The sequence below is a fragment of the Erithacus rubecula genome (genome assembly GCF_903797595.1).
Source record: "Erithacus rubecula genome assembly, chromosome: 4".
NCBI classification, from domain to species: domain Eukaryota; kingdom Metazoa; phylum Chordata; class Aves; order Passeriformes; family Muscicapidae; genus Erithacus; species Erithacus rubecula.
Window position 1 is genome coordinate 3,441,562 of NC_136686.1, and position 27,659 is coordinate 3,469,220.

A 27,659-nucleotide genomic window follows, 5' to 3' on the forward strand; every position below is an offset into this window, starting at 1 on the left:
TGTGCGCGTATTCCTAGAGGCATTTGCACACATAAATCACTGCCTGTTCACATCTGGCACATGGGAAGAGCTGCTTGGCACACTGCTGACATGTGCTCACTGCTGACTGCAGGCAGCTCTGCAGATAAGCTTGAAGGATTTCCTCTGCAACCAGGAGACACAAAACCCAACTGACTATGTTGCTGATATTCTTTATGTATCAGGCTCCTGATGAAGTTTCTGCAGCCTTGCATCCATGTGATTATCAAAAGAGGTGCTTTTCATTTTTGGCAAGTAGAAAAGATATTTCCATGTCCCAGATGTTATTTGTTTACCTTGCTGTACCTGTAAGTGATCACAAATTGACCAAGCTTCAATTTCAAGAAAAGCATCTAAAGCAACAAATCCCATCTTACCCAGACCCTACCCAGGCTGGAGAGTTTATTGCAGTCTCACAAAAGCAGCTCACTCAGCCCCAAATACCAGAAGTTCAAGCTAAAAATACCAATCTTGTGCCATACCCAGGTTATTTTACCACCTTGTACCAGGCTAAGTGCACATCAAGTGAGTTTTTCAGAGTGGTTTGTGAAAATTCCTTTGTAGTACAACATTGATCATATCCCTTTCAACTGTAATTTTTTTCCCCTTTCAGGTGGGTCAGATTGCTTCTGGGTCTAAATTACAGCTTTGTAGAAAGGATTATTTCTTTTGCTCTTAACCTGGAAATTTACAGTCTGGTCAGAACTGCTTTGAGTTATGCAAGTCCAGATCTGCACTCCTTTCATAATTGTCTACCATGGTAACAAAGAGGGCAGTGCCATGTCTGGTCCCTCAAGCTCTGTACTTGTGCCAAACATAACCAGTTATACTGGCATAATTAATTTTGATGCATTAATAGCACAACAGGTTTTGTCTTTGCCAGGATATTTGCCGGTAGGATATGGCAAACTTAATTTAACAAAGATTTTTCCTCTGTTAAGAGGGAGAACAATCCCTGATTTTAAAGGACAGGAGAGGAATCCTCATTTAGGGATTAATCATCACTTTGTAACTCCTGCAAAATTCACACTCCGGGCTCTGATTTAGTTATGCACAATTTCTCTGGCTTACTAATTAAGAATAACATGGGTATTAGCCTTTCTTCTTCCAAGTTTTTAAATTGCTGATTTAAAACTTCTCTCAGTGTGAGGAGCATTGCTAAATATCTGAAGTGTAAAATAGCAAGGACATTTGCATCTCCAGCCAAACCCACAGGGGTAAAAAGAAAGGCATGATTTACATTCAGTACCTCTGCCTATAACCTGGAGGACATCTGGAACTCTTCAACCTCCACTCTATAAGAAAGGGACTTTTCTCCTGAAGCTACAAAGCAGATTCATATTTTGACTCTGTTTGTGGTCACTGAGGGGCCTTGAGCTTGAAATTATCAATTCTCTCCCATGATTTTAAATGAAACAAAGCAGGAGTTACTCCAGAGACACATGAAGCTGACATTGCAAAGCCTTTCTTGCTCCTTCACTTGAGTTCCTAAAAAGCATCCAGCTTTTCAGCTCCTGGGGTGTTCCCAACTATCCTGAGTCACACTCCATTTATTGTGAATGGAAATGAAAGGAAAATGAATTCTCCATCTTACTTAAGACAGGAATCTCCACCTCCCCACCTTCCCTTTCTAATTCTAAAGCAGATTTCAGTGAGTCCCACTTTGTTATCAGTACCAACAAGGCTCTTCCTATGGTAGGAAGAGGATGATTTACAAGGGTCAGTCTAGCACATCTGCTGGATATTAGTCTAGGCCTTTACTAGGGGAGTTGAACAGTGCTGCTGAATGGCAGGGGTGATAACTCATCTCAGCCTGATTAAGGCAACATTTCTTCTAATAACTCATTATTCAGAAAGATCTGATTAGCTTGGACTTCAGTACTCTGCAGGGATTTATTATTTTCCTGATTCCTTTGATAGGAGTTTTGAATTATGAAAATTGATGCCAACTTTGATTCAGTTGCATCAACAGCTTTCTTTCCCCCAAAAAAGCTCTCTCTTTATTCACTCCTTTATGCCACCAAGACTTGCTAACCTCTTTGTATATGCAGAATTTCGTTCTAATAATAATAATAAAAATTAGGAGCAAACAAGATGAATGCTGTAGCAAACCAAAGAACACATGGCAGCAAGGAAAACAAGCAGAGATGTGAGTAAGAGGAGATGGATGAGATGGATGATGAGGCTGGAGGCAGTGGCAGAATAAAGCAAGGGCAGAGGAGCAGAGGAACAGGGGCAGCCCTGCAGGCACCCATTAGGCAAATAGGACATTTCAACCCTGTCCCCATCATGAGGGGTTCCACAGGGAGCCACGTGAGCTTTTTGTGATTGTCTTTGATGAAGGGATGCTGGAAGTAGATGGTTAAACCATTTCAGCTGGGACATCCTCAAGACACAGTAAACATTGCCACTGGAATGATCAGCTCCTCCAGGCTCCTCGGTGTCAAGACACAGCAGGAGGCTGACTGCAAACTTCCAAAGATGATTGTGGTATGTGGGGTCCAAGGATGATGGTGGAATGTGGGGTCCTGGGGGGAAGTGGTGCTGGAGCAGCATCTGCTTTTCTCCTCAGCAACTTCCAAGCACATCTGGAGGGTTTGCAGGCTGCATATCCTCCTGCCACAGTAGCAGAAGTGGTTTTGGTGTGGGGTCTTTGGCATGGGAAGAAATGAATAGAATGAAAACCATTTGTGCTGGACACTACTATTAGATTTCATTGTGGTCTGTCCTTCTATGGGAGCCTGGGTTCCCAAAGGAAGAGAATTGCCAGGAAGGTCCTTTCCTGTGCATTTTTCCAGGTAGCTGCAATCATTTCTTTTGTATGGAGATGTCATTTCCACAAGGCAGTGCTTTCTCAGTTAGTTCAAGAACATATTCCTGACAGTGCAAACTTGCAAGCTGCCCAGAAACACAAGGTAGTCCAAAGGGGGCTGCAGGTTCATTTAACTGTCAAATACCCAGCTGAGGTAAGAAGTGCTTTCTCCATTTCCCCCTCCATTTCCAGGTGTACTCAAGGGATTAAACCCATTTTGAAAAGCACTCATGCTCTGTTTGCAGCAGTAGCCAGCTCTCAGCCCAGCTGGAGCTGGAAAAGCTGAGATCCACTGCAGGGGTTTTGCTAACATTCCAGTGACCTGACCATCCACAGGGACAGGGCATTTTTGATAGCAAGCCCTTAATTCTTCACTCTGTAGACCCAGCTGGTCCAGAGAGGCTGACATCATTTGACCACAAAATACAATGTTAACCACCAAGCTTTTTGCCAAAATACAATTTGATAGCTCAACACATTAAAATTTCTTCTGGAATCAGTGTCCACTGTATATGCTATTATTCATCAATGGCATGCATTCAATGTCTCTATGCAATCATCCATCAGGCTTTTTTTTTTTTTTTTTCCTGGATATATTTGCCAGGATGAAAAAAAACAAGGAAAAATTTAAACCATTTTCAATGTGTTTCCAACTGCTGCACTAAGTTTTCTGAACCACATTGTTGAGTTGTGATTTAAATTAATGAATATTCTCCTGAGCAGCTGCTATTCAAAGGGTCTCCATTCTCTTTTTTTTTTATTATGATCTGTAAACTATGGAACATGAATATTATCAGGTGGGGCTACACATGTGGACAATCTGGGTTCATTACAAAGCAGGTCATAAGGGATGTTACTTCTTCCCCTGTAGTCTGGAATGATTTTATAGGTTTTCTTGGAATGAAGTCTTCCCTTTAAACAAAAAAAGTCCATCTTTCCAAATATATGCTGGTGTTGCTGTTGCCAATTTGACAACTGTGACATATGAACATTTCACAGGAAATCTGGAGGTTTTTTGGGTTTGCATTTTTTTTTTCCCTCAGGCAGCTCAGAATCCTGAAAGAGCTGCTGATGAAATATTGAACAAGTGTTGTTAACATCTACTTCCAGCAATATAACAGCTCAGCTATAAGTTTTAGTCAGAATAAAATCTTGATATGGAATAGCTTTTCACAGGAAAATGGTCTAATGAATCTTTTTTAAACTGTGTTGAGAATACCAAAATTTGTGAAAGTTTTCCAGCTAAATATTTCAAAATGAAATATTTAATCTTTTCATTTTGAAATAACTTTTTATTTTGTATTTGATTGAGCTGGTATTTTATGTTACAAAACATCTAAAATATTTTTTGAGTAGTTTAAACATTTTATCTCAACACAGTATAGGATATTTTTCCCCCTTTAACTTTTGAAGCATTTAGTATCATCCTTTCAGGTCAGAACAAAAAAAAGTGAATTCAACCAAGCAGTGAGTGCATGTTCCACTCTCTCTCCTGGACCTGAGCCACACCAGGTCTGGATCAGTTCCAGCTTTCTGCTGAAAAGTTTGGCTGCAGGAACTCCCAGGATCAGCTTTGGACACTCTCAGGTTAAGGTTTCAGTGTCAAGGCATTGGCTATCCCAGTAAAATCTACACTCTCTGCAATTCTAGTGCTGTAAGGACCACTGAGTGTGTGGTCTTAGCAAACTCCAAACTCTCTGAACACTTTGTGCCTATAATACACTGATTAATAAAATAGAGGAGTTCAGACTCTATGGGATTGCTGTGTGGAGGACTGAGATTTTCTGCTTGAAACATTTCCCTTTCCTGATCTTGAGAAACAGAGGAATGTCTAAACACATCTATCTACTATGCAATTATTGGTGATATGTAACTCTTGTTGAGATGCAAGCTATTTCCAGATGAACAGAACAATTTTAACTACACTGCAAGAAATTCAGTGATGCTTGCTAGAGCATGTTAATTGAGGTTGTTACAGGTAAACACCAGCAAGGGTTGGGTATTCACCAGAGAGAAATAACTTTCTAATCTGTTCTCAGAAGGTTTTTCTCTTCAAAGAGTCATGGAAAGGATAGAGTTGGAATCCCCCACTAGGCCAGGTTATATCCAGGCTGGCTTTGAACATTTCCAGGGATGGGGAGTCCACAAACCCTCTGGACAACCTGTTCCAGTGCCCCACCACCCCAATATTAAATAATTTCTTCCTAGTATCTACTGTGGTCACCTCAGTGGCCTCCTCTGGACTTGTTCCAATAGGTCAACACCTTCTTTAAAGGTAAACCCAAAACATGAAACACCTTCCTAAAACATAAACCCAATGGAGTTCTGCATAATCCTGCTCACCCACCATTTACATTTTTGGGATTTCATTGTAGCTAGATGAACCAACTCAACAAAAGAAACTTTTGATGTCAAGACACAACCAGATCTGAATGATGCACTGCCTTTACTCTCTATTTAACTCTACAATTTATTGTCTCTTAAAGCCATGCTAGATTATTTATGGAGAGGAAAGTAATAAAAGATACAGATATATAGCAGAGATTTTAGAATGTTCTCTGGCAGGAAGTTATGCAAAAGCAGAGAAGTCACTGCAGGGAGATAGAGCTTCTCTAAAAAAATATATCCAGTATTAAGAGAAATTCATTCTGTCATCATCATATGGCAAGGTCCTTATAAATACTCTGGTTTTTGGAATCTCTTAAATTTACAATTTCTGGCATCAATATTCTGGTCCCACAGATCTGTTTGGACAAAGATGAGAAATGGTTACTTGATGAAGCTGAAGAATTGACTAAGTCTAACTTTACCTGCAGTGAAACAGATTAGTAGAATTGCTGCTAAATCAGCAGCCAAGCTGACTCAAGTTTACCAGTGAGCAGCAATACATTTCAAAAGTTTAGGAAGAGAAACAGATACTCAGGAGTCCTTGGGGATCACTGAATTATTCAGTGTTGCCTTTTGAGTAAGGCTGATGCTGCACCACTTGGCTGCTTCTGTACCAAATCCAGTAACTGCTATTTGACTGGAGCATACAAAGGTGTCACATCTTGATTTAAAGATTTCAGGAGATTAAGAATTTACCCCCTCTCTTGGCAAGTTATCTCCCTGTCTTCATTTTCAATTTAAATTTAACCTCAATTCAGCTTCCTGTTAGAGGGGAGTTTGTATGCATTCTCCAGTAACATTTAAAAGTTAAAGGTTTAAAAAAGTTTAGTACCTGCTACCAATTAAATCTGAATGAAAATTTCTTTTAAGCATGACAGCTGCCTCTCTTTCAGTTCCCCATTGCAACTTTATAACATTATCTTCATCATTTGTATGGCTTTTTTTTTTCTGTGCACTCTCCAGGTTTTATAGGTTTCTCAGCTGTGAGCAAGTTTCTCATGTCATTGTGATATTAAACAAATTAATCTTACAAACTCAGCTCTGCTCCTGTCATCACTGTACAACTGCCATGTCCCACAGAAAGCTCATATTCTGTGTTATTTCCATTAAGATCCTTAAATCCATTTCTGAAACTGCCTTCCAGTTGGATGATTCTTAATGCTCATAAGCTGTATTTGTATATAGAAATCATTAGAAAGACTAGATATGAAAAGTAGTTAGAGTAAACCTTATTATTTCATGCCACATCAATACAAAACTGGCCTGGCAAAAATTACCTGGCATGTGGCCATATTGATTAGAATCAGGTTACCTGTTCATGCTGGCTCAACTGAGGCTGGTTTCACCTTGTGACACACAAAGCTGAATGATCCCCTCCTGCCTTCCCTATCTCCACAAACAAATATGAGCAGATTTTTGTCAAATACCATTAATTTCACTTGCCCCCTTAGCCACATTTGCAGCCCCATGGCCTCGTGTCCTCTCACACATTCTATTCTCCAGGCCTGCAAGGATCTTTCAGAACACTTGTTTCAAGCCAGCTTTGGGCTCAAAAATGCAACAGATAAAAATACAGAACTGCCTCAGCAGCAGTCACCACACCAATCCTAGTTTGGATGGTTCCAGCTCTAGCACTCAACATCTGTGCCAAAGCCAGCTAGAGCACAAACCCATTCTGGCCAGCAGAGCACATCTGGGGCTCATTAAGGGCTGCAGAGGGCAATAAATCTGACAGGGTATCATCTAACACAAACAATATTCTCAAATAATGTTTTCTAAAACAAAAAAACAATGCCCAAGAAGCCAAACCTCACTTTACACTGGGCACAATACTGTCCATTCCCTTTGCTGCTCTGCAAGTTGAACCCCATGTCAAATTTTCTCATATTTGCCCTCTGCTATCAAAGAGGCTGAGCTGGGGTCACTGAGGTCATCTTGTTTTGCCTCTCTCTGTGGTCACTGTTGCTCAAAGATTTATTAGAAGCTAGCAAGAGAAAGCTGTGCACCTCACACAGCTCCTTTGCTTATCTGTTTAGGCATGCTGAGGTTTATTTTTTCATTCTTTATGGCTGCTGGTTTTCATCTTTCATGGCTGTTTGTGAGAGTTGGAAAATGTTTCACTCCCCTGATGCTTGATTACATCATCCTGATTCTCTTGAAACACAAAAGAGAACTACTGAGCATTTCTGCTGCTCCTGAATCATTATCTTCTGCTAAGCAAGTGAGCCATACTAATATTAGAGATTATTTTATTGCTGTTACCCTTTAAAATGCCCTACTGTCCTCAGGCTGCAAGGTAGGGGTTTCTTTTGCTCCCTTTCAAGTCTTTCCCTTCTCCATATTTCCACAGGCTCTATTTTACATAATTGCTGCCTCCTTCCTCTTCTCCTCTTCCCCATTTATCTGATATATTTTTAATAGCTGCCTTTACTTCCTCACTTAATAAGGAGGTGCTGCAAACCAAAGATATCCATGTTCATGATTATGAAATTGTGGTTTTTAGTCATCTAGTAAAGTTTCCTCAAATCATTTCCAGTCTTCATTCATATTTTCCTCTCTAGATGTCACAATTTCTGTTTGAGCTTCTCTTCCCAAACATATCCATTCATCATTTTCCTGGTTGCTTTGCAAAATAGGCAATGGGGAGCATCATGCATGAGACTAGACAGAGATGTAGAAAACAGACTGGAAAGTAAATCTTTTATCTTTCCTTAGACAAGGCAGAAGCTGGAAAGTTCTTCATTTAACTTTCTAACATGAAAAATGAGATTATTTTCAGTGTCTCTTCAGAATATGCTGGACTAGGGCTCAGGTCCTGTTCTCATTTAGACTAATTACAGACTCATTACCTGGAATTACTAAGCTTGCACAGGCAGTCTCTTTTCTAGGAATTAACCAGCCCTACTCAGTTTGAAAATTATTGGAAATATGTTTTAGGCATTATTACCAAAGAAAAGAGAGGCTACTGGGAAAAAGAGATTATAAATTCTAGAAGTTTAAATAAGCACTAAAATACCAAGTACTTACTTACTCATTCCTATTAAACTTTTCAGAAGCTTGTGCTTTATCAGCAGCAGTGGTAATTAAAGGTGCTGCTAATCCAGCTGTGTTACACTTGGGAAAACAGTAAGGAACAGCATTAGCTTCTCAGATTTTTTAGAAGTACCTTAGTGAAAGATGGAAAATGTGTAGTGTCCCCTAAAAAACTGAGAACAGATGAATGGAGTTGCCTCATTGAAGTTCCTCCTTCCTGTTACATGCTGGGTGTGAGAATTATAAGGAAGCAAAGGATGAGTGAACATGATGATGCAGGAGTCTACCAGAACTAAAAGTGCTAATGATTATGAAATTAGAGTCTTGATTACAACTGATTAAGCAAAAATTTGGTAGGAACATAAAGCTACTTATGGTACATTTTTATTATTTCTGCTCTGGTTTTTTTGAGGGTAAGTATGGTAATCCAAAACAAAAGAAGCATCCAGCTCTACATAAGCAGAACTCCTAAAAAGTTTTTCTGGTTTTGTTTACTGGGTGATGGGGATTTTTTGTTTTGCTGGGTTTTTTGCCTTTTTTTTTTTTCTCCTTAAATGAAGTTGTCTGCAATAGCACAAGGGAAGAGGAAGGAAGGAAGAGAACTTCTGGGAAAATAGTCTTCCTAATAAACATTATGGATATGATAATATCCAACATTATAGCTACTTACAACATTTTAATGCTGCTATTTGTGAGGAAATAAAATAGTGCACAAACCAGGTAAAAATGGCTAAGAGCCAGGAAAAATTAGAAACACAGCAGAAGGAATCTGGGGCTTGGGGTATGCAGTAAACACAGATGTGTCAGGAGGAAAATGACAATTGTCAGCCTCAGGATGGCTTCTTCATCCCAGGCATGCTGCTGTTACTTCAGGCTCTATAACTGATGCAAGGGCTGAGTTTTGTGTTTCATGTATAATGCAACAGGAGAAGTAATTCCAGTGCAGGAATAAAAGAAGTTGATTGTTTTCCATCAACCCCAGCCTCCTTTCTTAGCTCGTTTTAAAGTTTTAAATCTCTTTCCAGACTGAAAGAGCACCCACATAGTCCTATCCCCACTGGAGTTCAACTTAGTTTTCTTGGAAACACGACAATGAAATTATACTGCACCTATTTCTCAGTTATGGTGAAACCAAGAAAGTTTTATGAAAAAAAAAATAGTTTAACTGGGGCAGAGAATAGAACTAGCTACTAAATATTTTACTACAGAAAGAGATCTGGAACACACACAATTTGGTGCAGCAGATTTGGTTTTCTGTGCTGTTGTCAATTCTTTTTTAAAAATTAGGTCACTTTTTTCAAGGAAACCTTAGTAACTGGCATATGTGGATATTATACACTGGAGCTTGAAAGAAAAGTGCTTTTTAACAGCAGCATCTCCCATCCTATGCCTATTGTTTTTCAGCAAACAACCCAAGATTTGTCAAACTGGAGTGGCTGTAGTTAGTCTCATGTTTACATTTCTCTACAGTTGAATGCTAAATTAGAGCTGTCACATTGTCATAATTCTCTAAGCTTAGCTGTTGTTTTGTTTATTTTTTTCCTAATCAGTGCTGCTTTACACATTCCTTCAAATTACAAAGATTTATTTTGGACATAAGAATTTGAGTATTCTACTTCAGAAATACAAATCTAGAGATAGAGAGATGTAGATGTATCCTTGCAAGGTGTATGTATTGGTCCTTATAAACCAAAAATCCAAAAGCAGGGTCTGTGGCTGGCTGCAGAACATTGCTCTCTAGAAGTCTAATACAGATATATCCTTATTTAACCTTTGACATCCATCTCTAAAACACACCTCTGAGATCTCTAAGAGAAAAAAAAAATAATCTCTGATGGTGATCAAACATTGCAGGAGGTTGCTCAGAGAGGTTTTGGAGACTCCACCCATTTAACACTTTAGTGACATGACCCACACTTGGCTGAGTTTTGGGCAGAGGGTTGCAGCTGATGACCTGCAAGGGTGGCTGCTTGCTTTAGCAGGAGCAGAATGAATCTCATCTCCACCAAGCTCCACTGGTGAGTGGGAAGTGGTGCTGGGATCACAGAGCCACTGCTGGTGATGCCTGGAGGGACCTTGAGGCTTGGCAAGGTCAGGACTCACAGCACAAGGGCAGGGAGGAGTGGGAGGCAGTGCTGGTGGATGGTGCTGCTGAAATGTTGAAATATGCATGCTGCTGCTGGGAGGGGAGCACTGCTCTTCCATCAGACTGGCCACAGAGGCAGCCTGCCCTCCACACAAACACTGCTCTTGAGCACGTGAAATAATTATGAGATGAACATGCACTGAAAGTGCACTTCCTCCTGACCTACTTCCCAGGCAGAGCAGCACAGCTTGATGTCCTCCTGTTTGGAGAGGTAAAATTATCTCTGCATTCCCTGGGCTCCACACATGCCTCTATTGTTTGGTGCCAGCCACATGGCTCATTATCGTGCCTACCACGCAGCCTCTCATAATGATTTCCTTCCCTGGCCTGTCAACACCCAGCTGACTAACCAAACTGGTTTCTGGGCAGAGAATGGACCTGTTTACCCCATCAATAAATACACCTCTTTTTTTGTTTGTACTGTGAAGGTAAACATGCACAATGACAATGTAAGCTGGCCTTGGGAAAGTGGCTGGTCATTCTGAGAGCTGCTCCAGCACTACAGGCATCAGATTCCTTCCTTGTTTAGGGAGCAGATCTTTTCTACTCAAACCATGTGGGATGCAGCTTTTTACTCCACCACAAAAGCAACTGCATGTTCCCTTCATGCCATGAAGTCTGCCTGGGGTCTGAGCCTCCATGGATAAATCCTGCAGCACTCCAGGGTCAGAGCAGGACAGTGGTGACAATTATGTGACAGTGTCCTGGCATGAAGGATGTGAGCTCCAGAAATAGAGCTTCTGACACATGGGTCTCTTCAGAGAGGTCTGTGGCTCTAATTCAGGTGTCTAAGTAGGGAGGATGCTCCAGCTCAGCTCTTACTGGCATTTCAAAGCCATCAACTGTGCTGAAACTGCATGGGTCCTTCTTCTTAAAAAAAAAAGTTTGAATGGGGAGAAGCTGCTGGGGTTTTCTGCCCTGGATAAGTTAAAAAAAAAAAAAAAATCAGTTCATGTGGGGTTTGTGTTTTGTTTTGGTATTTCTTATAACTGCTGTCTTTCTATACAAAATTGTACTGGAAGCAGTAGAGAGCAAGTGGTGACTAAATTATATTTTAATTAATCCATAACCTGAATAAACCACATGCAGACAAGTGATAGGATGGTGCACAAATTGCCAGAACAAGATCTCCATTCCAACTTCCCAGGCAGAAGTCTAAAGGCCACAGTGAGGAAATCTTCTGCTAGCAAAAAATCTGACCATGGGCTGTACTATGATAATAGTTATTAGATAATATTAGTTATTAGATAATAGTTATTTCTGCACACTTCCCCAGGATGGATTGTGAATCAGGGTGCATGAATCACCTGCCAAACCCTCCAGTGTGTCACTGATAAGAGAACACAAAATCAGAAGTGCAGGTGCCAAATCAGCAGCTGGAGACAATGACCACTGCTGAATTCTCTCCTGGCCACAGTTTGAATGCTTCATCTCACTTTCCCCAATAAGATGTGTCACATCTGAGTGATGTGACCCCTGTGACAGATCTGGATCCATCTGAGCTCTCTTGCCCTGTCAGCAGTGACAATTCCATTCTGCTTGGGCAGCCATAGCTGCTCACATCATCTCAGACATCTCTAACTAATCTCACAACAACCAGGTGTGTCCAATAAACAACTGTAGTTCCAGATTTGTCTTATCTCAGGTTGTGGTTTTGGTTTTTTGGGGGATTTTTTTCTCCTCCAATGTAACATTCTTCCTCCTGAAGACAATTCTGGTAACAGAATCATGGGATTCTGAACAGGGAAACTCCTTGTTTGAGATTAATTCAAGGAAACTGATGCAAAGGCATTATTTTGGTTGTCAAAGCAAGAATAGCTTCAACTTAACTGGGCTCTGATTCTTTTAATTTATTTGTACAGTCTAATTAAATTAATCTTAATTAATTACACTAGAGAAGATTGCCTCGAATCCACACAAATGCTGGAAGCATGCCAAATCCAAAGCCAGGAGGAGCTATTAATCAGCACCCTTGGACAGACAGCTGCACCCCAGGGCTGCCCACTCCATTCCAGCTCCAGAGGATCTTTGTTCCCCCCAGCTTCCAGCAGGAGCACAGCTGGCCACGGAGTCAGGCTCTCATCACACAGGAGCTGCAGGCAAAGGGCCATTCCAAAGCCATTTGCTTAAATGCTGCTTTGGCTTCTCCTATGCAAAACACTTCCTGTGACACTTTACAAATGTCAGCATAATGAAACCTGGAGTTCATTTCCACCCACCTCCTTCCCAGTGGCTGGTAAGGCCTCAGACAGTAAAATTTTCCTGCACTGCTGCCTGAGCAAGGTATTGAGGTTGAGGAGTTCCCTCTGGTTATATCAGAGATTCCAGCCCTGTTAGGCTCTTTAAAAGGATCAACATTTAGCCAGATGGTTAGGAGAGACCACTGTTTTGAAGTTAGTTTAGTTTTGAAGTGAGATTTATAAATCAGTTGTTGTCCCCATGAGTCAGGAATGCTGGGTGGGTAACAGCAACAAGTGTTTTATATAAACCTGATGTGCTGCTGCTGTGGTCAGGGACAAACCCATGCAGGACACCCTGGCCAGGCAGGAACCAGGAACCTGCAAAGCTTCTCACAGGCACAACTTCAGCATCATGAACCTTCTCAGTAGCCCATGAAGGCTTTACTGACTCACTCCTATCCAAAATCTCAAGCCCTCAACACGTTTGGAAGCATCAAGCCCCATTTTCTGGCTCACTTGGGCTATCTCATCTTGAGATGTGGTACCCTAAACCTTTTTCTCTGTGACCTGGGGCAGAGAGTGATGGTGCAAGTTCCTTTTCCTGCCAGATCTGGGGAAGCAGACCTCCACCATTTAAGGTATAAAGGAACACTTCTTTCACAGCACAATGCTCTAAATCATTGCTTTAAAAACTGAAATAGGAGGATTAACTTTATGCTTGCTTGCATTCTGTGCACTATCAGCAAGTGAGGTTGCACTGAACTTAGATTAAGGTCAATTTTATTTCTAAGCCACTCTCTAATCTGATCTTTAATATTCCTTTAACATAGAACTGAACAGCCACAGCATCAGCTGCATGAGAATCTGAGCCTAAAACATAAAACCTCTCCAAACCCTACTGCAGTGTCCTTCCTGCTGTGCAGGAAAGAAAAATTGAAGACTTCAAGGGGCTAAAATTGACATTCAGGACATGTAGTGTTAAAGTAGGAGAGACAGTTTGAACAGAGGAGAAATTTTATGGGAAGAATGTGTGTCACATGGTTTGTATCCAATATTCAAAAGAACACAGTATAGGGCTACAACAACCATTAAAAAATATATCACATTTGATAAAGGCCAGTTTTACATCCATGACAAACTTCTGAAGCTCTTTTCACACTTCCCCTCCCAAGCTCTGCAGTAAACAATATTCACTGTTACCTTCCAGTCACTACTTAGCTCAGGGTCTTGTGTATTATGTAAAATGCAAGACAAAAGCATAACATTAAAAACAAAATTAAGATTTAATAGAAAATTAATAGAAAGAAAATTAGGCAGAGCTCTACAGTTGCTGCATTAAAATTAATGCACATTTTTCCAGCACTGTGTTAAATGAGTTGCATTAGCATCTTTGAAGACCAAAGAATTATGGTTTCTGAACTCTTTGCCCTTAGATTTCAATCCCTGTTGTGCAGCTGCTCAGAGAAGTATCCAAATTATCCAATGCACTTTTGCAATACCTCCTAACCTGGAAGGCCTGTCTAGAAGGCATCTAACCCTTTTTAGTCATCCAAATTCATAATCCATCAGAAAAAAAAAAAGTTAGTATATTAGCAGAGGCACAGGATAACACAGTATCTTAATGGTGATGCTTTCAGGACCACACTTTGGGAGCATAATTTAATTTAACATTGTGAACTTGGGCTGAGATGGACAAAGATAAATATTTTAATTGTTTAACTTCCACTGAACTCAGTGCAAGTCAGCCAGGGGAGTCCCAGTACCATTTTTCCAAAGTGGGAGATATTTCTTCCCAGCAGCTGTTTCACTTCTGATCTCTGCCCAAGAGCAATTCACAACTGATGTTTAAAGCACTGATACACCAGTGACCATTTTTCTAACCCAGTAAATGACTGCCCTGAACTTAGCATGCCTAACTCCTACAGCACCATCAAGCTGGGCTGAAGGATGGGAAGGAAAAGCAAAAACAACTTCATCTCATGAATCCTTCTGTCAATATAGCAAGCTATAAACCAAAACAACAGAATGACCCCACCCTTGAAAGAACTCCAGGAAGACAATGGGAAGCCAAACTTAATATTTTTAATTACCAAGGCAAATCTTCCATTCTGTCATTCTATAACCACCTTAAACCTCCCCCATGAGCTTTACTGTACTGTATCCTAAGGCAGGGCCTGACCCAGCCTTCAAATTATTCAACTCTTATAAAGCAACACAGCACTGGATCTGCTAATTTCAGATTTTCCTTCTGCATCCAGGGGTTTGAGTGCATGTTGTGTTGCATTTTTCTTTTGCTCTGAAGATAAGAAGGGCTCCCTTGGTGACCCAGTTAACAGGTGATAGGCCTGCAGGTTTCTGTCTCACATGACCAAAAACACAGATTCTGGCACAAAACCCCATCTGTATTTTCCTGTTGATTCAGAGTCAGTTAACTTCAATTAAGACCAGCAAGACTGCAGAGAAACCTGAACATTTCCTGTGCACCATCATCCCCAAAACAATGTCTGTATCCCCTCAAAAAAAGACACTGAATGTACCAATGAAAGAGGAAAATTGGAAAGGAATAGGCAGAGGGAGGGATTTTTTGGTTCCAACAGGGAGCAAGGACTCAGGAAGGGAGGTAATGCCAAAAAATGTCAGAAAACTGGAGCAGATTCTGGGTTACTTCTGCTGCCTGTGTGCTCTTCAGCAAGTCTGTGCCTGTCATAACAGGACACCCATGATGTGATGAGGTGTCTGAGTGCCACTTGATTTTGCAAATAGAAACATCCCCTCCTTGTGGGACTTGTCCCCTGCTCTCTATGCTGTGGTAATTCCCTCCTGACCTGAACCAGAGTGGCAATTCTTCCTGAGAGGAGAGAGGAGCAAAGAGCTGTTCTACTGATCACTTGACCAGAGGGACAAAAGCTCAGCCTGGCTGCTTAGAAGGAACACCTTTAAGGCATTTCACTGAGTTATTTCTATTGCATTTTAACTCTGTAAAGACCCCTTCAGAGCTACCATTTTCATATCCAAGAGCTGCCTTGTATAGATGAGCTCTCAGCCCCCTTTTTAGAATGCCAAGCGAGGAGATGGGGCAGCTCCCAGTGGAAGGTGTCCATGGTCCCTCTCCAAGACCCAGGGCTGTGTGTGGCACACACAGACCAGAACCCCCACATCCCACTGCTCATGGATGCAGAGCCATCAGCTCTGCCAAAACCCTCAATACATTCTTCTCACTTCCCACCTGGGTTCACACAGCTCCCTTTCTGTGGGGACCACTCAAAGAGTGGCCAGGGGAAGGTAGAGCTCAAAAAGTGCAGATGAGCCTGAGCCCTGCTGTCTTGGAGTGAGCTTTACCTGGGAAATGCTGCAAGATGCAAACCACCCTGGGAATGAGAAATTCACCTCCCTGATTTCATCAGCTCCAGGGGCTTCCCTGCATGGCAAATTCAGTCCAGGTGGATTGTGTTCACAGCACAGGAACATATTGTACTTCTACAGGAGATCTTACCCATCCCTCTCTTCCCCTACACATCACCCACGAGAGGATTCCTGTTAATTGGCAGATTGGGAAAACTAAAATCTAGGGAAAGCAACCAAGATGCCCTGAGCCACGTGGCCAGTGCCAAATTAACCTTGGGCTATCTCACATGAAAAGTAACATCAGGCCAGGGCTGGAGCAGCTCTAAATACAGAGCTACAAGTCACAAGGGACCATTGCTATATGCTTGCCCCATTCTGAGATTTTTCTCCTCCCCTCCTCAAACATCTGCTACAAACCACAGTCAGAGGGGAACTGGACCTCTTGTCTGATCCAGTACAGCTGTTACTATGTTCTCTTAGTTTTAGAAACCAACCTGACCCCTCAACATTGGATGCAAACACGCTTAGACTTGGAAGGAGTTCAGTTTTAGGACCTTGCTTTATGAATGTTTCATATTAAGATGATTTATATGAACACATTTGCTCTTTGGATCTGGCAGCAGCCTGCAATCAGACCAAACTATTCTTAATATTTTGGGCCACAAGCCATGCAGCTTGGGGATTTATTCATCTTAACGTGTTTAGCTTTGTAAGCACAATGCAGTAGTTAGTGCTGTGCCTCCCGGCTGCTCTTCCATTTTTTATAAACTCATTTTCTCTGCTAACCTACTTTGAATTTTTTCTTCTAAAGCTGTTTTTAGTCTTCTCCTGCCCCTTTTCTTTTTACTCTTCCCCTGCCTCCGTTTTTTTTTTTTTTTTTTCCTACCCCAAAACACTAGGATAAAACACTGATGACTTGAATAGGCTCCAACTTTTATATCCTGACTTTGAAAATAATTGTTCCCACTAATCCTTTTGAGTGCACTCCCAATTCTATATATTCAAAGAGCTGTCCCCCCCTCCCCACACACACCCAATTGCTTCTGTTCAACAATCAGAGATCATGCATCAGCACATTGTGATTGCTGGTGCCAAGCAGTTCTTGAGCTTCAAACTGCTCCTAGTCTATGGATGGGGGTTCCTCCAGCACTGACACCACGCTTCCCACCTTGTCCTCACCCTCACTACCTGGAAAAGAAAAATTGTCTTGTATTCCAGCTCAGCCCTGCAGCCTGCCAGTCGATTCCTGGATCCCTTCAATGCAGCATCATAAACATTCTTAACGAGGGAGTTTAATATAGATTTGGTGAGACAGTTATTTGAGTGATACATAATTTATAATGCCCTGTAGCACAGGAAGCCCTGAGTGGTGTCAGAGTGAACAGATTCAAGAAACTTGCCAGACAGCAAAGGGGGAGAGGAGTGGGGAGAACAAGGAGACAGCAACCCAGGGAAGGAGGTGAATGAAGCAGAGCTCAATAGCAGGAAAAGGAGTGAAAGACAGACAAGGTAAAAGGCACAGGGTGACTCAGGAATGGAAAAGGAGACAAAGCAAATGCAAAGACCAAGTTTGGTAGAACAGAACACAAACAGTGCTTGTCAAGTCCCCACAATCTGTGTCTGCCACTTGCTTCCACTTCTGAGGAGGAGCTGGCTCCAAGCTCTGGAGTCACTTTTTGGCTGGAGAGCTCTCATCCAAACAGTGTCTCTGTTAAACTCAGCACTGACCTGTCACACAAGTATAGGGACACCTCAGGGACAGATCTCCATCAGGACCAGTCTGATACATGGGGAGAGATACCAGGAAAGCACTTCTGATTTATTTTCTGGGATTTATGCAATATGAACTGAAGGCAACACAACACTTGGCTCTGAACAGGACCCCTGGTGAGCAAAGCAGATGGCTATATTAAAAGGAAAAAAGCACAACTGGATTAGCCAACAGCCTCCACAGAGGCTGGGGAGGGGGAGCTCAGTTTTCCTTCCACCTGCAGCATCCACAGTGAGGTTTACTCTTACTTCTGTTTATGTGACACTTGCTGTTGTGCCAAACTGGAGGAAAACAGCCTTTGTCTCACCAAGTTCACAGTACAGTTAGCACTGGCCAAAGTGCTCCTTGGGTGTCCCTTCCCTTGCAGACTTGTGGCTGTGCACAGACCTGTGAGCTGACACAAAACCCTGCCAGGGAATCCCAGCACAGCAGGTGAGCAGGCACCTGGTCATCTCCACTCTTCCCAGGGCTGCTGCTCTCTGTGTGGGCTAAAATTGGTAAAATTTGCTCCTTTCAGCCCAGGTGAAGTGGGCAGGAGCTGCAGGGAGTAAATTCCCTGTGGAAGGAGAGTAGCTAATCACTGTGCCCTTAGAGGCAGAAGCATTGATGAAGGGCCAGGATTTAATCCCTTTGATTTCTGCCCTCCCCTGCTCCCCTCCTGCCCTGCAAGGTGACTGTCAGTGGGCTTCACCTCCATCAGACAATGCTTACAAAACATTCCTAAAGCTGCTGACTGGCCAATGCTGGGGAAACATTCCCTGGGTTTTCCCTGCTGCTGTGTCCCCCATGGTGGCCATCTCTGCACTCACCCCTCAGAGTTTCTTTGGCATTCTCCAGCATTTCCCTTGGAAGGAATGCCCAATAATACAGTTCATACTTAGACATGACCCTCTGACAGAGTACTCCCATAAAAATTACCAATTTTCATCCTTGGGAGCATCATGCTGCTCCACTGCCTCATTCAGGCTGTTCTCCCCAGGGATAGGGTCAAAAAACCCACAAAGTACACAGAGATTTGTAATTAGATCTGCTCTCTAATTATTTTCCCCCTAATCTGAAAAATGTGACAAGGAAATTGAAGGTTTTATAGAAATTTAGAAAGAAGAAAAAAAAATTTAGAGAAGGTTTGTGCTCTCCTTGACCCAAAATCTGCCAGCTTTGAAAGAAATATTTAGATGAAGCTCTTCCAAGAATTTACAGAAGAGAGTAGCTATTTCTTGTAAAAATAAATGCATGAAGACCCCAAAGAATTTCTCTTAAAAACTCATTTTAGTGGGAATTTTTCAGGTAGTTTCAGTGAACTGTAGAGCTCAGCATAAGCTCTGGTACCAGAGCCTGGTTTCACAGGCCTGGGGAGCTGAGAATCCCCTACAGCAAAATCAGAGGACAAGTTGGAAAATAAAAATAAAATCCTTCCTTTTTTTTTTTTTTTTTTTTTTTTTTTGCAGTGATACTGACCCTTCTTTCCATAGGAATTCCTATAAGTATTAAAAATAAATATAGAAGTGGGAGTTATATATCTGTGTGTGTGCACACTTCTGAGTAAGAATGAAGCCTTTGACTTAGAAAACAGAGATGGGTGCCTCACTCAGCCCCTGAGGGGATCTGTATTGCTGTGCCACATTTACACAAGAGGAAAAGGAAAGGGGATTTGCCTGGGTCAGACTGAAGCCAGCAGGGAGAGTCTGTCTCAAAGGGAGAGAGAGAACATCCAGAAATGGGACACAGGGAAGCAGCTGCAGCACCAGTTCATCCAGCACTGCTGTGTGACTGGGACAGAATTGTTTTGATTTCCCTGCTCCCAGAAAGTGGGCAATAGTGAGAGCCCCCTCTTGGAAAGGTGCTGTTTGCTGTTTTCAGTGATAGCACAGAACCTCCCAGCTGTCTGGGCAATCCTCCTACAGGGAAACCCAAGCTGCTTGTGAATCAGCTCCTGAGCTGCAGCAGTTTACAGGACTGAACTTTAAAGAAAGCAAAAGCAGAAACTGTCTTTGGAAAGTTTTGTGTACATTCTGGCAACTCAAAAAAAAAAAAAAAAAAAAAAAAAAAAGCATCACAGCCATGCATTCACACCCCACAAACAGTGGTTCACTGGTGACACTTCTGGCACAGGCATCCCAAGAAAATCCATCCTCCAGCATTAATCCAAATGCCAGCTCTCCGAGGACTCCTTGCTAGTTTAAGCCTCTCCTTGTTTGAGACATCAGGCTTCCATTCTTAGCTGCTGGACTAGATGGAACATTGAGGGCCAAATCCATAAAAATCCTGGATCTCTGTAACTTTTCCTTGCATCATGAGGAGTCATGTTTTGGAGTGTGTCAAGAGAAGGGCCACGAAAAGGTGAAGGGACTGGAGCACAAACCTGATGAGGAGTGGCTGAGGGAGCTCAGCCTGGAGAAGAGGAGGCTCAGCAGGGCCATTATTGCTCTCCACAACTGCCTGAGAGGAGCCTGGAGCCAGGTGGGGACTGGGGACTGAACATCACAAATCCTGAGCTACCCAGATTCAAGTTTAGTGTCCAACTAACATCATCCTTTTGGAGATCCTGTCTGGACTGAAACAACTTGGAATCTGGAGTCACACTTTTTCCATTGTGAAGGTTTCCCAGTTCCAGTCACTGCACACAGCAGAGCTGTACCTGCCTGTGTTTTCATGTCCCAGATGGGAACATGCCATCACACCCACCCATGTGAAAACTGCCTATTTTCACTGCCTGACCATCTGGCACACAGATCTCTCACAATTCTGCCCCATTTTACTCCAGGTAAAGGAACATGAGGGCAGCTCAAAAGAAGGACGTGTTTTCATTCAACAAAAGCTCCTGACTTGCTTTATTTTTTCTCCATGTAAGCAGCCAGAAACAGATGTCTCAACCTCCTGGTACCAGTCACTCATTTAACAGCAGCTCTGCCCTGTTTGTACAGCACCCTTGTTCTCACCCTTAACTCATCATTACACAGAGATAAACTATCAATGCTCAGCCTTGTGAGGCTGCAAGGAGGGGGGGATGATTCTTTAGGAATAAGGAAAACAGCACATGAGAGGGATCAAATTGCCAACCCTGCACATTTGGTATTGGCTCCTCACTGTTTCAACAGAATCATGTGTTTTTAAACCATCTAAGGAGGAGCAGTCCCTCAATATAAGGTTTTAAAATGCACCCACAGAACTTGAACTTTTGTTGGTCTTCTTTCCTCAAGGTGCCTCTATTCCACCCCTGATATGTTTAAGTCTCCCTGTAATGTTTAAGTCTCAACTTACACACAGCCTTGGAGTTTTTACCAGTTCTTTAGACTTCTACTTTTACCTCCCTCCAGCATCTTTTACCTTCTACCTTCCACAGCAAGAAATACAGGCTTTGCAAAGGAGCCTTGTTATCAGAGGAATGTCACTGTCAGAAATTGTAAGAACTAAATGCTTTGAGCTAGCATATTAAAACAAACAAACAAACAAACAAACAAAAAACAAACAAAAAACAACCAAACCAAAAGCCCCTTGTTAGGGATCACAACTCACCAATAGCTCAAAACAGACACAGCCTTTCCTGCTCACTTTTCATACATGTCTTTGTCACATCAGGGTGAGCACCAAACTGGGACCACGACCCCCTTCCAAAGTTCAGCCCCAATTTCAGCATCAGACACACCCCACAGACACAGGATCACTGGCTTTGTTCATGCTCTCCCAAATCAAAGAAAGCCATTCTTGCCCAGGGTTGCTCAAAGACACCCAAGGTCACAGCACAACACTAGAGCCATGACCCTTCCCTGTGACCTGCCTGGAGCATGGAGGAAAGATTACATTTTCTACTTTATCTGGTGCAAAAGGAGCAAAACAGGACTCACCACTGAATGCAGGTTCTTCCAGAGTGCACCCAAAGAAATCTCTTCCCCTTTCCCGAGCAGAACAGAGGCAGAGGCTGGCCTTTTCTCCTGGTTTTAAGGGGTAATCCATGAGCTGATGGGTTGCTGCTGCACTAAGGTAGTTCTGAGGGAAAGGCTGCTGGTCTTACTGCAGCTGACAGGAAGCTGATCACTTAGATCTGAAGCCCTTCTGCTATAAGGAAGTGCTATTTTTCTTTTTTTTTTTTAAGAAATCACCCACTTTTTTTTTCTTTTTTTTTTTTTCAATTACTTGAGTCAAGAGAGCAACAGGTAAACTCACTTAACAATGGATGGCTAAAAGCAGCCAAATTACCTACACATTGCAATTAGGTTAAGGGCAACTAGCTGATTTGGCTTTTGTAAACAGTTGTTTCTTTTGACTGCCAAAAAAACCTTCCTGGATGATTAATTAGGGTTTGGTGTGATGGATCCCAACTCGTCTTGTTGCATTTCAGTGCCTGATGTTTTGAAGAAACCCTGTCCTTGGGTTTCAGAAACAAACCCATGAACTATTTCATCTGCTTTAGCATCTTGTGTAAGACAGAAGCCAGCAAAAATTGTTCACAGGAGGTATAAAGCCCAGTCACTGGCAGTCACAGAATCATAGAATTGTTTATGTTGGAAAAGACCTTTAAGATCATCAGCTCCAGTCACTAATCTAATACTGCTGAGGCCACCACTAACCCATGTCTCTAAGCACCACATCTGCATGTTTTTTTAATTCCTCCAGGGGTGGTGACTCAACCACTTCCCTGGGCAGCCTGTTCCAGTGTCTGACAAGCCTTTTGTCCAAGAGACATTTTTCCTAATATCCAGTCTAAACCTCCCCTGGTGCAGTTTGAGGCCATTTCATCTTGTTATTTACTATTGCTTGTTACTGGGAAGATGGAGCTGCTCCCCACCTAGCTGCTGCCTCCTTTCAGACAGTGTAGAGAGTGATAAGGTCCCTCCTCAGCCTCCTCCTCTGTCTGGACTTGCTCCAGCAGCTCAATGTCCTTTTTGGGATTGTGAAGGGACAAGAACCGAACCCAGGATTTGAGGTGCAGCCTCATCAGTGCCAAGCACAGGGGGACAGTCACTGCCCTGGTCCTGCTGGCCACACCATTCCTGATCCAGGCCAGGAGCCATTGGCCTTTTGGCCACCTGGGCACACTGCTGGCTCATGTCCAGCCAGCATCTCCATCTCCTTTTCTGCCAGGCATCCTTCCAGCCTCTCTTTCCCATGGGGTTGTGACCCAGGCACAGGACTCAGCTCTTCATCTTGTTCAGCCTCACACAAGTGGCCTCAGTCCCTTGATCCAGACCCTGCAGATCCTTCTGCAGAGCCTTTCTACCACCCAGCTTGGTGTTGCCTGCAAGCTAAGAGTGCACTCCATCCTCTCCAGATGGAGATCCAGATCATTGGTAATGATATTAATCACAACACCCAACCCAAAGAGAAGATCTGTCTCTAATCCCCTGTAAGTTTGAGCCTTGTGTGTGTCCTGAAGGAAGAGAATTTAATATTCCTTGCAAAATCCCTGGCTTTTGGATAATCTACATTATTGTAACTCTGAACAAGCTTGTTTTGCACAAAAATACCCATTATTTTTTTAACCTTGCTGAGCTCTTGATCACATCAAGTATCTTGTGCCTATTAATTCCATGAGGCTACCGTGAGGGGAAACTGGGTACTCTCAGCACATGTAAAACATGCAACTTTGACTCTTTCCCAGGTTTTCTAGATAAACCCCAGGGAGAAGACAGCATCCCATTGCACACAGATGTGTCTGCTGGTTTAGCAATGGTTTGAAAGCAAAACCAGTGAGAGACTCCAAGTAAGAAATACAATTTCATAGGAAAAAAAAGAGAAAAATAAAATACATGCAACAGTACAAAAGAAAACCACTGTCAGAGTCAGAATACAGCCTGACACCCCACTGGTTAGGGTGGTGGTAGCAGGCTAGGTGAAGTGATCTTGTTGAAGTAGTGATCCTGTAGAAAGGTCTGGTAGCTCTTCTCTGGAATCCAGTGGAAAAAGTCTGCCTTGGTGTTCCAAATCTGTTTTTATCTAGGTAGGAAATGCTTGGCTCTTCCCCCTGAGTGGAGCATCTCCCAATAGTATGATGTAATTTTATCAGTCATAGCCCATTAACAGAAGATATCTCCGTGGAGGGTAGAAAAGATGAAGAGCACTGCCCCACCTGGTTTTAACAGAATAGGATACAAACTTGTGGGCACATTGTAACTTAGGACAGCCGTGCTGATGGCTCCTGTCTCCCCAGGGCATGAATCCTCACCTGCGGATCAACGGGCCCATGAACATCAACCACTATGCCACCAAGAAGAGCGTAGCAGAGAGCATGCTGGACGTGGCTCTGTTCATGGCCAATGTCACCCAGCTCAAAGCTGTGCTGGAGCAGGGCACCTCCTTCCAGTACTACGCCACCCTCATCGTGCTCATCAGCATCTCCCTCTTCTTCCAGGTGATGATTGGGATTCTCCTCATCATCACTGGTAAGGTGGCCACCAAGGTGCTGCGGGGGCAAGGTGTGGGTGGGTTGGTGTGGGAGTGGAAGGGAGAAGCTTCTTCCCCCAAACCATTCCCCTCTGGTTCCATCCAGGGATGGATGTGGGTGGTTATGTCACTCAAAATAGTGGGTGGGTTGTTTTGGTTTTTTTCTGCATATCTCTTCCTTCACTTTCCATCCCAGTGAAAAAGTGGGGATTTGGCCAAGATGGGCATCTTGCTGCCCCTGCTGTTATGTGCTCCTTCATGCAGCTCTTGCAGGCACTATATTTCAGCTGTATTTTATACCTTAATTGGTCTGGGACTTAACAAAACATTTTAGGCTATATTAATCTCACCAATCCACAGTTTTCCTAATGGCCTACAGACAGTACATTAACATCAGCATTGGTTTGCTGGTGCTTGCGCATTGGTTTGCTGGTGCTTGCCCAGTGCTCTGTCTGATACAGGAGTTGCTGTATTTCAGTCTCCAGCAGATTCCCAGTATTAAAAACCTACAAAATGCTGCATTTTCCTGTATATCCTACATGGGGTTTTGTGGGAGAACAGAGGACTGGGGACTGGGAAATCTGTGACGTGCTCCTTCCCCTGTTGCACACAGCACAGCTTTTCCTGGGGGCAGCTGTGATGGCTGGAGCCAGCTGGGAGGAGAAAGGGGTCAGAAAGAATGGCTGTTGTTGCATGGCTTATTGGCCAGATAGCCCTGGCAACCAGGGAATTGCTGTGGCTGAAGGGATCAGTATCCATCAGCCAGGACCTACCCCATTCATGTACCCAGGGCTGGTAGCTGTGTCACCACACAGGTGACATCAGGGTGTTAGGCAGAACTGGCCTCCCAGTGCATGCAGAGCATTGTTGCCCTTGTCTTCCCTGTCCCACAGCCTGTCCTCAAAATATTCCAAGGCAAGTGTCTGGCTAGTGTGCAGCAGTAACTTGCCTGTTTAGGGCTGACCCATTGCAGAGCCACAGCACTCCCATGACAAAACAAAGAATTTTTCCAAAAATTCAAAACAAGGTGAGTTTTTTCTCTGCTCCAGCCTTCAATGTCATCCTAGAGCAAGCTGTGGCTCCTGTAGCATTCCTGTGAGTACTCCCTCTCCCTTGTAGCCTCAGGGCACAACGAACAGGAAGGGGAGGCTTGCAGGAGCTGGGCACTTGGAGTCAGCCTGCAAAACCCCTTCTCTTTTTGCACTGTACTGCACAGCTCGTTTGAACCTGAATGACATTGCAAAGCAACCCCGCCTGAACATACTGAACAACGCTGCCACAGCTCTCATCTTCATCACAGTCATCCTCAACATCTTCATCACAGCCTTCGGGGTGCAGAAGACTGGCCTCTACCCTACCAGAAATTTTGGACCCTATTAATTCATGGGGCAGTGGACTCAGGTAAGGACGGGTGAGTTCCCATCCCTGCCAGCCCCTGGGAGGGCTCTCAGTCTCAGAAAACTGCAAAGTGAAGGCAAAGCTGCACAAATTAACAGAACCTTTCCAGAGGCATGCTGCTGTCCCACAAAAGCCTGTGGCCAATGAACAAATTCCCTCAGAGGAGGAGTTCTCCTCACTTGGTCTCTAAAGCAAGAACATCAAAACATTCCCCACTGCTGGGATTTATCAGGAGCAAGTGGTTTTTGGAAGGCTGAAGAGCTCGTGCTAGATACAAACAGCAGTTGTTGATGGGAACTGAATTTGGGGAAGACAACTAGGTGTGTTCTGGGAGGAATCCCAGGACAGCAGCACTATCTGAGCAGAAGAAAAGGAAGGTGCTGGGCAAGGCAGGGGAGGGGGATTAACTCTTTACAACAGCCACTGTAGTTTGGCTTGGACTGTTTTAAGCACCTAATGCTCATTTTCAAGGAGCCCTGTAAATAAGAGCTCATCCAAATGGCTGGATCACATCAGTGAGGTAATGACATGTTCTCAAGTCAAAAGCACTTTAGCCCAAGAAGCAAAATTCCCATTTCTTGCTTACATGACCTGCAAAATACAAACACAGCTTAAATACAACATAGCAGGGCAGCAGCCAACAAGAAAACTCAGCTCATGCCGTGGTGAGGATGGGTGCAGAGGCCAGAAGCCCCTATGGAAACTGCTGGTTTGGGATGCAGGGAGAGCAGCATCCAGGGTGCAGGGCAGCTGTGGTGGCAGTGCCTGCTCCCCCTGGCCGTGCACAGAGGGGTCTGAGCTGACCTTGCTGGTGTTCCTTGTGTTCCCTGCAGGATCTGAGCAGTGCAGCTCTCCTCCACTTCCACTGACTTCAGCAGGAGCCCATGGACCAATCCAGAAAACTGGGTTAAACTTCAAAACTCTGTGTGTGTCATAGCATACTGGCCCCTTACTCTCATGCTTTGGCAGTTCTGAGAGGTGGGAACAGTGCCTTTCCAAGCTAGAGCAAACTTTGCAAGAGAAAACTGCAGGAACAGCAGCAGGTATACATTTTAAAAGTGCACTTCTGTAAACTTCTTTTTTAAGCTGCCTGCTTCACATATTCAATATTGGCTCATTTGGTAGAGAAGAGTGAATTATTTGCTTTGTAGGCAAAATATGTAAGTCCAGCTTTTTTTTGGTCTCAAACCTAAGCTGATACCCTTGAAGCAATTGTACCTCCTCCCCCCAAAAAATTATCTCCCAAATGTTGGAATGGATTTCTCAAACTAAAAAAGAAGTTTTCCTAGGAGCACAGGATGGTGTGTGTACATGAAGATAGCTAGAACCAGTTCAAATGTTTTCCTAGTTGTTTAAAATTAAATGTGACAGAGTTAAGAAAACAATCAGATATTTCCAGCACTGAAATATTAAAAAGGACAAAAAATAGTTATTGTGGTCTGATGCCATCATCAGGGACCTATCATGAATGATGTCAAAATAGCCTGACAGTATTTAGGACAAAATGAAGAAACATTAAACATAAGGACATAGCCTAGGCTTATTGCCACAATGAAAAATTACAGCTGAATAGCTTATTACTATACTTAAAAAATTGCCATTATGATTTATTCTTATCACTAATATAAATGTTTTAAAATGTATTTGGTTTATAATGACAACTCTGGTAATTATCTTGTGTTAGAGCAATTTGTTTCCTTAAAAAAAAATTCCTTTGAATTAATGAGTTTCAAGATTTTTATGAAAGAGTAAAAACTTCTGATCCTAAATTTTTTACTCTATAGTCATGCTAAAAATGTGTTTTAATAGTCTTATGTAAGCCAATTTAAATAATTACAAGCTCTTTTGATTATTAAATGATTTTTCCATTGTGCTGCAGAATCAGAGTTTAATATGGACTCCTCATTTTGTATATCCTTGCCACCCCTGAGAGAGAAATGCCACGAAAGCACCCTCACACCAGTCTTCAGGAGCTACTGGGAGTGTTGGACAACCAGAAACAGATCCAGATAGATTCTATTTGCATTCTTTGACTTTACAAAACCAAATCTGTGTCAGTCACACGTGGTGCTTTTTCTGAGAGGGTGGGAAGGACCTTGCCCACCAAGGGGGTGGGTAAGGCCAGGGGCCAGCAGCAGCTCAGCACCAGAAAGTGACAGTGATTCCTTTGAGCTGAAGGAAAAGTTG

At 43.0% G+C, this 27,659-nt stretch overlaps 1 protein-coding gene across 1 annotated transcript in view; it reads left to right on the forward strand.

Annotated features, from left to right (window-relative positions):
• Positions 1-27,344, forward strand: part of NINJ2 (ninjurin 2) — a 42,456-nt gene extending 15,112 nt beyond the window's left edge. Inside the window, exons 2-4 of the mRNA XM_079304958.1 lie at positions 23,842-24,073; positions 25,291-25,475; positions 26,306-27,344. Coding sequence (XP_079161084.1) covers positions 23,842-24,073; positions 25,291-25,454 — 396 coding nt within the window. The 3' untranslated portion in view covers positions 25,455-25,475; positions 26,306-27,344. The remainder of the gene's footprint in view (positions 1-23,841; positions 24,074-25,290; positions 25,476-26,305) is intronic.
• Positions 27,345-27,659: the final 315 nt, after the last annotated feature.